This window comes from Streptopelia decaocto (genome assembly GCF_964273445.1).
Source record: "Streptopelia decaocto genome assembly, chromosome: 3".
In the NCBI taxonomy this organism is placed as follows: Eukaryota; Metazoa; Chordata; class Aves; order Columbiformes; family Columbidae; genus Streptopelia; species Streptopelia decaocto.
The window spans coordinates 24900496-24912027 of record NC_138656.1 but is presented as its reverse complement, the minus strand read 5'-3'; the positions used below and the strand labels follow the sequence as shown (position 1 = coordinate 24912027).

General features: G+C 44.9%; 1 protein-coding gene across 1 annotated transcript; it reads right to left on the bottom strand.

Annotated features, from left to right (window-relative positions):
* Positions 1-1244: 1244 nt before the first annotated feature.
* SLC30A1 (solute carrier family 30 member 1) lies at positions 1245-9792 on the bottom strand. The gene is made up of 2 exons (XM_082050139.1): positions 8966-9792; positions 1245-5600 (listed from the first exon to the last, which is right to left on the bottom strand). Exons 1-2 carry the CDS (start codon positions 9594-9596, stop codon positions 4690-4692), a joined length of 1542 nt encoding a protein of 513 aa, XP_081906265.1. The 5' UTR covers positions 9597-9792; the 3' UTR covers positions 1245-4689.
* Between the last annotated feature and the right edge of the window lie 1740 nt (positions 9793-11532).

Below are 11532 nucleotides of genomic sequence, written 5' to 3'. Positions count from 1 at the left end.
TAAGCCTGCTAAAACATGGTGCTGAAGCTCACGGGCAGCTGACCACATGAAACAAAGGTCATAAGGAATAATCAGACCTCCTGTTATGAGCAAAGCTACATTTGATTTGGAAAATTGTCAAGACTGGCTTTAGCTCAGGCAAATGGTGCATCCATCACCTTCTGTCCAGCAGAGAAAGAAAAAACTGAAGTTACTACAGAGCTGAACAACTTAAATGCATATCTAAAAAGGGTGTAACTGATGCTGTGCTATGAAACTTAAATAGCCAGAGCGTACTTATATGCTTTTAAATATAGTTAGCAGTATTTCCCATTCCCCCCATGTGGAACTCTGAATATCAGCCACAAAATACACCCCTTCCATCCCCCCTGGTCTCTCCATAGCTGAAGAGATTAGAAAGTGCAGTCAAAGCAGGGGGCAGGGGAAGGAGAATGGCAAGAATCTTTATCCCTCCTCCCCAGACTGCACTAGGCAGCATTTAATAAACTCAGATGGCCCAAATTCAGAAGCACACAGCAACGCCAGTTTAGCTAAACTTGTTAACAAGTCTTAGGACACTCTGTTTTGGTTTTTTTCTTTCTTTCTTTTTGGAGAATGGGGAAAAGAAATAAATCCTGGAACTGGGCTTATAATAAACTGATAGTATTTCTGCAGCAAACTTGGAAACACCACAGTACTCCTGATGTTAATACAGCCATACAATCTAGGTACTTTCAGCTGTTCTTCAAAAGCCAGGCTGTACTGGCAGAAGCTTTGGACTCCCTCCTGCAAGTAATTCCTTGCATGCAAGTAACTACTCGTCAGCCCCATGAAACTATTCATGAATACAAAAATTTGCAGGACTGAGCCCTTGCCATGACTTTTGGGGAGTCACAAGTTGGGGCTAGTTTCGTCTTTTATACAACTATCTGTATGGCCATACCAAATACCATGATGCAGCAATAACAGATATTACCAAAAGCCCAGAGTGGATGTTGAAAGCAATTGAGCTAAAATTATAAGGAGTTCCATGGAAGAAATTTACTCTGCTAAAAAGTAAAGTTTCACAGTACTGTGGCTCGCCCACTGAGTGTCTGAATTAGTTCTGCACTGCACCCTAAGTTGCGGATATAATCTAAGAAGTGATTCTAAAATAGCATGTTTCTGGTTGAGACGTGTACTAAGTGTGAAATACTTTACCCAATGATGACATGTTTAGTCAGAATAATCAGAAGCACAAATAATCTAGACACTGAAATACAAACTTTTTTTTCCTTAAAATCAGTGTTCCACATTTTTTTATTTTAAAAATTCAGGAATGTGATACACAATACAATTAGCTCCCCACCACTGCAGTGTTCACTTACATTAGATTCACTAGTTTCATGCTTTGTGGAAAAAAAATAAAAGAGACTGTGCAGTGTTTTTGAATGCTCCCAGTATTCTGGAACTGTGATCTTCAGAACAAACCAAGTCTGTGAAACCACAAATAGATTAGGTTAAAAAAAATAATCAAGCTATATCACAACCTAGTCGGCTACAGTCAGGTCTCATGCAGACAGAATAAACACAAAAATGGTGTTCCTGCTGCTGTGCAGCCACCACCTTGACCTGACTACGCTTTCTGGGAATTTACCGTCGAGGGCTAAAGAGACTAAAAGGCCCCATTAACACCAGCTGGTGCTGCAAGCGCAACACGGCACACGACAGGGAGGCCACGCAACTCCCCCTTCTGCCCCCAGCATCAGCATCATCGTCGCATCTGTACCCTGTCCTAATAATAAAAATAACGTGGGGGAGAGCTTTTTGTCTTTTCAGGTAGCCATTGCCTGCAATGGACACAGAAATAGAAAAATATGACTTCTGGCACACACAAAAAGATTAAATAGTTACAATGGCATTAGTGACTCCAACTCCATCTATTCAGATGCATTTAATGAGACTGTTAACCAATGGCGGCAACTGTCAAGACTTGACAGTTGCTCTATTTTTGTAAGAGCAACAGGAGAGAAAGAAGTCAGGCTTCTCAGTGCTACTATGGTTTGTCTTGGGTTTGTTTTGTTTGTTTGTTTTTTAAGATAAACTAAAGAGCAGTAGTTCTATGGTGCACTAGTGATATACAGCAGGACCTCAATAATTCATACTAATGACTGAGACAAATTTCAAACTAGCGAGTAAAATAATTAGTGAAAGTTCACCATAAAAAGCAAGGATACACATTTTAAAAAAAAATAGTACTTTGTTCATTTCAAAATTTACTTGGTTAATACTTTGTAGTATACTAGCAGTGGTAGCATATTTTGCAAATGTAGTCTCATTACAAGATCTCATTTAACAGTCAACTCTAGATCATATACAGGCAACAGGAGAAAGAGTTAAGATAATTCAGACAAAACAAAAACATATATAAATACTATATTAACATATTTAAGTTAGTTTATGAGACTATACAACAAGCATAAACACGGAAAAAGGCAAATGAAGCGAGCGCAAAGTTGAACCAACCCATCCACACCCTGCAGCTTCTCATGGATGCATCCGAGGAGCCACGAAGCAAAATATTAATAACTGCAGGGTGCTGGGCTGTGCTCAAGCCAACACACCCTGCGAGAGGGGGCTCGCGTGAAACTGGACCAGTGCTTTGGCACACAGCATTCAGCCAGCGCATTGGTATATGACACAGAGCTAGTCTGGGCCCGTAGACTGCAGGGTTAATACACAACACTGGTAATCCACCCATGGATAATCGAGAGTTGACTGCAATGCTCTGCTAAGACATTGGGGAAGACCACTGACACGACCTGGAGGTCGGACGAGCAGCAGATTATTTTGAACTACTTAGGAGCAATTATCATATGAGACACGCATTAGAAATGCAAACTAGTGAGGCATTCTGCGTCTGGAGGCAAAGCTACATTCCCTTCACTAACAAAATATTCGTATAAAAAAAAAAATCTATACTTAAATACTGTTAAAAGCCTGAAAACCACAGCATTAAAGAATTTCATAAGGCCAAAACTATCCTCAGTTCCCTCTGTTGTGCCTAGGTATTGCAATTCATTTGCGGAAGGAGAAAATACCACGTAATTTAGTATCTTGTACTCCTTCCAGTGCCTTCCAGTAACAGATCTCAGAGCGCTTCACACAAGAGTTAAGCCTCACAACACCCCTGTGAGGTAGGTATTATCCCCATTCTAAGACAGGGAAACTGAGGCAGAGTGTTTATCACGTCCAGAGTCATAGAGCAAACAATGGAAGATCCGACCTGTTTTCCAGTTTTGAGCACAGGAGCAGCTGATTTAATCACAAGACATTTCCCATACATAACTTGAGTGTGGATCAAAAGGGTCAGGGTTTTATATTAGATTCCTTGTATGTTTTATCTTCAATTCTTATCTAGCCTCTGCCAAATTCAGAGTCCATAGGCCATTCTCTCCTCTGATAAGGTGTAAGTTGGTAGCATACTGTAACAGCTTCTTTAGAGCCAGTTGTCAATTAACTGAGTTAACATTTCAAACCACAGATTTGAATATTTAATATAAATGAAATTATGTCATACGTAAACATCTCAAAGTGTGAAATATACGGTGAATGAAATCCTGCTCCCTGCCCTATTTCCTCACAAGTCAGTGGAAGGCTCCTAGGGACACTGTGGGGACCAGGACTGCAGTCACTGCAAGTGCTTACAGACACGCGACTACAAGCAAAACGCGCCACTGAATTGTTACGGAGGCTACTTTAAAAGCACAAGTTACAGTGTCAGTGCTTGGCAGAGTTTCCCTGACAGAGCACAAATAAGTAATTCTTTTATCTTAGCAAACTGAGCATCAGTTAAAAATGAAGCTCCAGTTTTTCATTCATAGCACTGTGAGTCAAGACTTTTATGACCAGATACAACTTGGAAATAAGGAAAAACACCAGAAAATCCATAAAATATGAAAGTATGCATTACTTTATCGGCCAGTCTCATATCTTGATCCCAGAGCAGTATACAGTAGCTTGAACTTCCATTCTGATAGAAAAAACCCCTTTCACATCTGATACTTTTCACAAGCAGTTGATGTTAATTACCTCGCTACCTTATCCGAAAGAGTGGGGTCAGTCTCTAACAATCACGTGATGTTCTCTTCAAAATATTCTATACGATATATTCATTAGAAAAGCCTTCACATTTATTATTATATAGGTTTAAGAAAAATAGGTGAAACTGCAAAGTGGTTTCCAGTTTTAAGTAGTTATATCTTTTAAAATGTTCTATGAACTTTGGTTTCCTTAGAGCTTCTAAATAAACAATATATTAAAATATCTACAAATCAAATATTAAAGGAAAGAGGAGGTTCAAGAAATCTGTAACACAAATTGAGTTCCTACATGCTTATTCCTCAAACAACTCTTCACTGGAAAAATATATTTTTATTTGGAACACAGCAGAAAGTGTCTCTGCTGAAATGTTGCAACTGGTTTTCTGAAGTTGTTACAGCATCTGTGCACTTTCTGTCTGTCTCAGGACAAAGTCAACACAAACACATTGTATCATGACAGTGACATTATGTTCTTTAAAATAAGCATCCTAGATTTAGCAATATGACAAGAACAAGTACTTCAGCAATTACACTACTTAGCAAAATTGCATTTCAAACGTCTGTCTCTTCCTCTGGCAATATAGTTGTTGTCAAAGTCACCAAAATTCAGGTAGCACCATTTGGGAAGTTACAAAGATGATTCAAACTGCTCATTTTGATCCGTGTTTGCCTCTAGCTTAACTGAAGGGACGCTCTCTGACTTAGTCCTCCTGGTTTTCGCAATTTCAACGACAACTTCTGAACAAGAAATACTAAGTGATGAAGGTTTTTCTGTCTTCTTTGCAGTACTGTCTTCTCCTGATCCACAACACTGCTTCAAAGCACACTGGGTCCTGCAAGGAAACTCACATTTCCCTCTCCCTGATTCAGAGCCAACGCTGGCAAACTCAGGCTGAATGGTAGTCGCATGAATCCCTTCGTCATGAAAGATCTCTTTGATGCGCTTTGCCACCATCATATATGTGGAAGGGTCAGGACACTTTATGTGTGCAGTCCCAATGATCCTACTGCCTGCCAGCTGCCAGATGTGTAATTCATGGACTGCTTCAACTCCTTCAAGGGTACGTAATTTTGAGTTCAAAGAATGAACATCTATTTGTTTGGGAACAGTCTGTAGAAGTATAAGGGCTGACTCTCTAAGTAACGGGTAAGTTGTGTAAAGGAGTATGCAAACCATAATCAAACAAAGGACGGGATCTAAATATAGCAACCAGCATGGACCAGCCACCGTAATGCTCTCTTGCTCAGAACTGTTTCCTCTGCCAAGCGTTTGGGATAAAGTAGCGTTTTCCATGCAGTGGTCATTGACACACGGATTAAAGCAGGGCCCATCTTTGGGGCATGGATTCCACAACCCATAAAAGAGCAAGGCATTCACTACCACAATTACTGAACCTAAGGCATCTCCAAAAACATGCAGAAAAACTCCACGCATGTTAAGCTGCGCACTGGAGTCTTCTTCAACCTCCGCTACATCCACAGGATAATGACCAGCATTCCCATTCACTTGTAGGTCAGTCATGTCATCTTTCATATCACCTGACAAGAAAACAGTAAAATAATTAGGCACATGCTATAATACTACACATTACTATAATTCCACATAAAATAATAACAAACATTAAGCTTGCCACATTAAGTACAAAACTGAAAAACACGCAACTCTACCCATATCACTTGGCAACATTTTCTCTGGCTAAGAATAGTCAGGTGTCCCAGTAAGTGATCTAAATAGCATACAAGGCGATCATTTCTACATGGAGCTTAAAGGTGTAGAGTGGCAAAGGATGAAGATGGCAATGTCTGAATTTATTTTACTGAAAAGCTGTTTTCACATTTTCCAGCTGTTTAACCATTTGACCACTCACTGTTCATTTCTTAAGCAAAATGCAGAATTACAGAGGATATATTAAAAAGCTGGTTAAGTAGCTAAGTAACTTACTTCTGTTCCCTCTTTTGAACAGCCAGAAGGCTAATCACATTGCTAAAATCTCTCGTAAACCATAGGACTGTCCAGAACTGTGAGATACAATAAGATGAGCTTTTAGGTCTAAAATGCAGAATTTATTAGCAGTATTGATGACAGGACAGTGTAAGTTACCACTAAAGCTGTCAAAGGCTATAAACTAGTGTTATATATTTCAGAATACAGGAAAACCATACTTTTAGTACTTTTTTTTAAGTAACATACAACTGTTAAGTGACATACAGCTGTTGATGCCCAAAGCCATATGTCATGGACCATGCAATGCATAAATGAAGATTTTAGTGCCCTCCTTTGTCAAAAATGCCTGTGATATTTCCGCTCCATCACACCTAACTAGCTATATAAGAATACAGATCATTACAAATAATGTTTTTTTAAATAAAATTTTTTCCAGTGTTCAAAATTGAAAGTATTTTACATTATTAACATTTTACTTTTCTTCAGAAGTTCTTCTTTGGACAGAAAACTTCCAATATTAAAGAAATGTAACAGGCACTGGCCACTGGCCTGACAAACTGAAACAAGGGGCTCTTGCTGCTTCCATGCTTATTCAGTTCAGAGCTTTGTAAACATGAACATGTTAGTATGACCTGCAGCTTCTGCCACCCTGCTCTCCTGACTGCAATTCTGTAATCACAAAGTGTCTGTAAGTTCTCTCCTCTCTGAAGAAGCGGTGGGCTCCCACAGAGGTGTCTGAGCGGGTCAGTTCCAAGCCCCAGGCTCATTACCTCATGCATCACCCTTCTGTCCTAAAGCTCCAGCTAAATTTTCCACACAACCTCTAAGAATTATGGAATATGGGGCCTGTAAACTTCCAGAGAAATCAATAAATTAGAGGAAAATATCTCAGGTTACAGAGTTCAGACCTCAGGGTCCACAATGAAAGCAAGGAAAGAGGAGCTTTTCTGACATTCTGCTGCGTACCAAGTACTCAGAACAAAGAAGATTTCCAAAGTCAGCAGACCTATCTGAAGGGTGGGTAACAGGAAACATGGTTCCAGAAAGCTCTTGAGATTTTTTTTTTAATGGCAAATGGATAAGACGTGTCAATTTGAAATATGATCATTTAAATTTAACTCTAAACTGATTACTTTACATAAAGTGTATGCACAGTGACACATGTGTAAGACTAGCCCCTAAGGCTATCACTAGCTTTTGACTCCCATCTAAGGAAATCAGGGTCTGTCCTTCTTTGTAATTTCTAGTGAAGGCAAAGCAGCACTCTCAGTCGTTTCTCTGGTCTTCACCTACACATCTTACCGCTCCTCGCAAGTCTCTGAGCACCTTTACCTGTAACATTTCTGTGGGTAAACTATTAATAACTCCATCCCTTACATAATCATGACAGGGCACAGAAGGAAATACAAACTTGTTTCAAAATTTCACTGTGACCAAAATTATGCCCCACCAAAATACCCACAACAAATTATTTTTTATTGCTAGAAGGACATCCATGAGAAATTCCAGACAACTTAGGTCAGAAAAGTATACATTTTAATCCATGCTATAAGTTAATCTTTTAGTCCAGAACTAGTCCCAAAACTTGGCTAAAAGCACAACTGAGGTTTCACCACGCAAAAACAATTCATAAGCCAAGATATCCAGTAAATCAACAGTTAAGGGAATATTACCTTGTTTGAAACATAATTATTAGGATACCTTTGTTGGGACTAAACCAATATTAAGAGCTTGTTATGTGGTCAAGAAAATGGTGTAATACATTCAGACCAACTTTCCTGTCCTCTTGCAAAACCTGTCTTTTCAAAAACAACATGGAACCAAAACACGAGAAAGAGAGTGGGAGACTGCTAAGTGTCTCGAATGTATATTGGAACCTCTGACCACAAAAAAAACCAAAACTGTAGCAAAGTTCACTCTGCTCAGTTAAAGCTCAATTTAAGATAAAACGGTGGTGTCCTGCTGTTGCCCTGATGAAGATGAAGGAGACTTGGGTTCTGAAGACCAAAGTCCCTTCCTCCTGGTAACAGGGATGCCATATGATTAAAGTAAAAAAGTGACAATTCTGCACCTTTCACTCTGTTAGCTGCTAGCACACAGTAAGTACTTGGCTTACACCAGGAGACTTCAGAATAAACTCTCCAGGCTTTTGGATCCATCAAAAAAAAAAAAAACCCAAAACACTAAGAAATTCCCTCCCACAAAACAGTTCAATCACAATTGGGAAGACTTTAAATTTATCCCTATGTGCGAGTGGGAAGGTGGATGCTTTAGAAAGCTAAAGAAAACTAATTCAAAGAAACCACACATGTACTCTGACACCAGTAAGCGCCACATCGAGTGCCTACTGCATGACTTCCACAGTTCTGATTGGTAATTTCCAAGACTTCTTCCTCTTAATACCGAGGTCAGGAAGAAGTGCAACATTATTGCAATGGAATATACTTCAGTGTGTTACATTCAGATGGAAATCAGCTTCTCAGATAGCTAATAACTGACCGAAAGGAGAGATCCAGCTGTCAAGACCAAGGTGTCGAGCTGCACTGTTTGATGCGCAGCCAGTTCAGATGGCATTAGGGCAATGTCTTGTGACAGCTTGTGTCGCTAGGCAAAAAACACTTGTCATGTGCCTTCTCTACCAGCACCAACTTCTTCCAAGGCAAACTGCTTTACCCTACGACTCCTTCACACCCTGACCTGTCTGCAAGACAAACACACAACTTAGGGCACTCCTTCTAGCACCTGAAGGAAAGGTGTGAGGCAGAGGCGCAACGGCCCATGTGCCCGAGAGCACCGCTAAGAAAGTTTCTTGCCTCTTCCCCAGGAGGAAGGATGGTGGTCCCCACAAAGCCTCCATCAGATGGAACCAGGATGCCCACTACCCTCCCCGGGGAAGGGCCCTCTCCTTCTTTCCCAACACCTCTGTTCTGGGATGGGACAGAGGCACCACAGGACTTACCCAGCTTCTCCTGGCTGACCCCGTTGGAGCTGCTGCAGTTCTCCACTAAAGTGCTGGTCTCCTCCCGGTGCAGCGCAGCTTCGCCATCCCCGGGCGGCTGCTCAGGCTTGGGGCCGCTGCGGGAGTGCCGCCTGCCGCTGTGTGAGTGCCCGTGGCCGTGGGAATGGCCATGGCCCCCGACGCCATGGTGGTTGAAGAGGCAGAGCCCCAGAAGGTTGATGATGAGCCCCGCCACCCCCACGCCGATGACCACCAGCGGCTGCTGGATCTCATGGGGCTCCGTGAAGCGCTCGATGGCCTCCAGCAGGATGGTGAAGCAGAGGGCGGTGAGGAAGACGGCGTTGACGAGGGCACCCATCACCTCGGCCCGCACCCACCCGAAGGTGTTCTTCTTGGTGGCGCGGGTGCGCTGGGCGAAGCGCACGGCCACCAGCGCCACGACCAGGGCCATGACATCGGAGAGCATGTGGAAGGAGTCGGAGAGCATGGCCAGCGACGACGTGACCCGGCTCACCACCACCTCCACCACGAAGAAGAGGAAGGTGAGCGCCAGCATGCACAGCAGCCGCGCCCGCCGGTTCTGCCACCACCGCGGCCCGCCCGGTCCCTTCGCCGCCATCCCCCCGCACATCGCGCCGGGGCAGCGGCTGCCGGCCCGGCGGAGGCGCGAGGAGAGCGGCCGATGCTCGGCGCGACGAGCGGCCCGCGGGTGCGGCGGAGCCCCGAGGGCGAGCGCGGTCCCCTCCCCGCCGCCAGCGGCCCGGCCACCGCCGCTCCCTCCGCAAGCGCTGGGCGAGCAAACTTTGCACCCGAGCCCCCTCACTCTTTCCACACGGAACCCGAGCCGGCACGGCCACGCCCCCCCACCCGCCTCCTATTGGCAGCCGCCCCCCCGCTCGGCGGGGCCCGCCCATCCCCGCCCCCTGCCTCGCTGGCTATTGGCCAGTGCGCCCTCGCGACAGACGGCCCCGCCTCTCCGGCCCCGCCCATTGGCAGTGGCCGCCTCGCCCCGACGGATTGTGCCGGAGGAGGGGGGCGGGGCTATACGTGACGTTTCGAGACCGGCGGCTTCGATTGGCCGATCCCGTCGGCTTTCCGCCCACATCGCCCCGCCCGCCGGTCTGCAAGTTCCCGCCCCGCGGCGAGCGGGACTCGTGCAAAAGGTGCCGCTTCACACGGCCCCGGCCCGGCGCGCGCTTGGGGGCGGGGCTCCCCCTGCGGGCCGGGGCGGGCGGGAGAAGCGCGGCGGGCCGCGCCACGCTGGGGGGTCGCGCGGGTGGTTTCGGGGGGGAGCTGTGACGTCACGCGTTCGGGCGGGAGGCCTTGGTTACGTCACGCGGGGGCCATTAGAGTCAGCGCCCGCCGCCTCCCGAGCCCGGCGCGGCCGCGCTCCCGCCTCTGTCCGTGCTGGAGCCCCGGCTCGGACTGGGCGGTGTTTGGTGCCCGCGGGGCTACAGGCGCGGAAAAGCGGCGCGCCCGCCGTGCAGCTGCGGCAGCGGCCACAGCCCCTCCGCCCTGCCTGCCGGGAGAGGGACGAGGAGCCAGCGAGCAGCCCAACTGTGCACCATCCCCCGCCGGCAAATCGGTGGGCACGTTTTCCAGCTACCGACGGCTGCTAAAAAATCGGTCCCTAGATATGATTAGTTTTATAAAACTTGTTGTATTTAGAAAAGGAAGTAAAAGGAAAAATAAATTTTAAAAAAGACAGTTTTGCCCTGTTACTTTGCCACCTGTGATCCAGGGCGCCAAAAAACGTGGCAGTGAGACAAGAGTGTCTAAGAATATTTATTCCATGAGTGGAAGATGGAGAGGGAGCAAATAGCCATAGTTATTGTTGTAGCTATAGAGGTGTAGCTGCATGTGTGAATGTATGGAGGCAGTAAGAAAATCAGAGGCCTGAAAAGGAAAATCTAGCATAAATGCAAAAGCCTGTTGCTGTCCTTGCAGATCCCAAAAGGATCTTGATTCGGAGCCTGTACAAAGGTTTCCGACAGCTGGAGTTGGACAGCCACTCTCATTTAATTAGTAAAATGACAAATGTTCGCGCTTCCACAAGAAAAGTGTTGCCAACAAGCATGACAGACCAGTTGTTCAGGACAAGCTTCCCCTGAGCCCAGCAGTTACAGCGACTCCACATCTGGCTACCATGTTGCTCTAATCTGTGCATTCCATCCCCTCTTCTTCACTTATGCTACAGTGTCATGTTCTTTATGTTACAGACGTGTCTTGGGTGCCACAGGCACTGTTGTACTGACCTGTGACCCTGAACCCTGTTTTGTGTGAGATTGTCCATATCTCAAAATCTAGGTTTGCTATGTTTTTAGTTTAGTGGTAGGAAACTGTATGTAATGCTTTGATGACCATTGTCAAGAGTACCGTAAGAGAGTCGGTAATTAAGATTGCCATAACATTCTCCTCATCTACTCGGCTTCCCGTATACCATAATATCACTTAATAAGATGTTGTAAATAATCAGGAAGCTGACCAGCAATTACACCAAAACACATGCCAATGTTCTCTCCTCCTCACCCCCACACAAGGCCATTAGTTAATACAAAAGAATTACC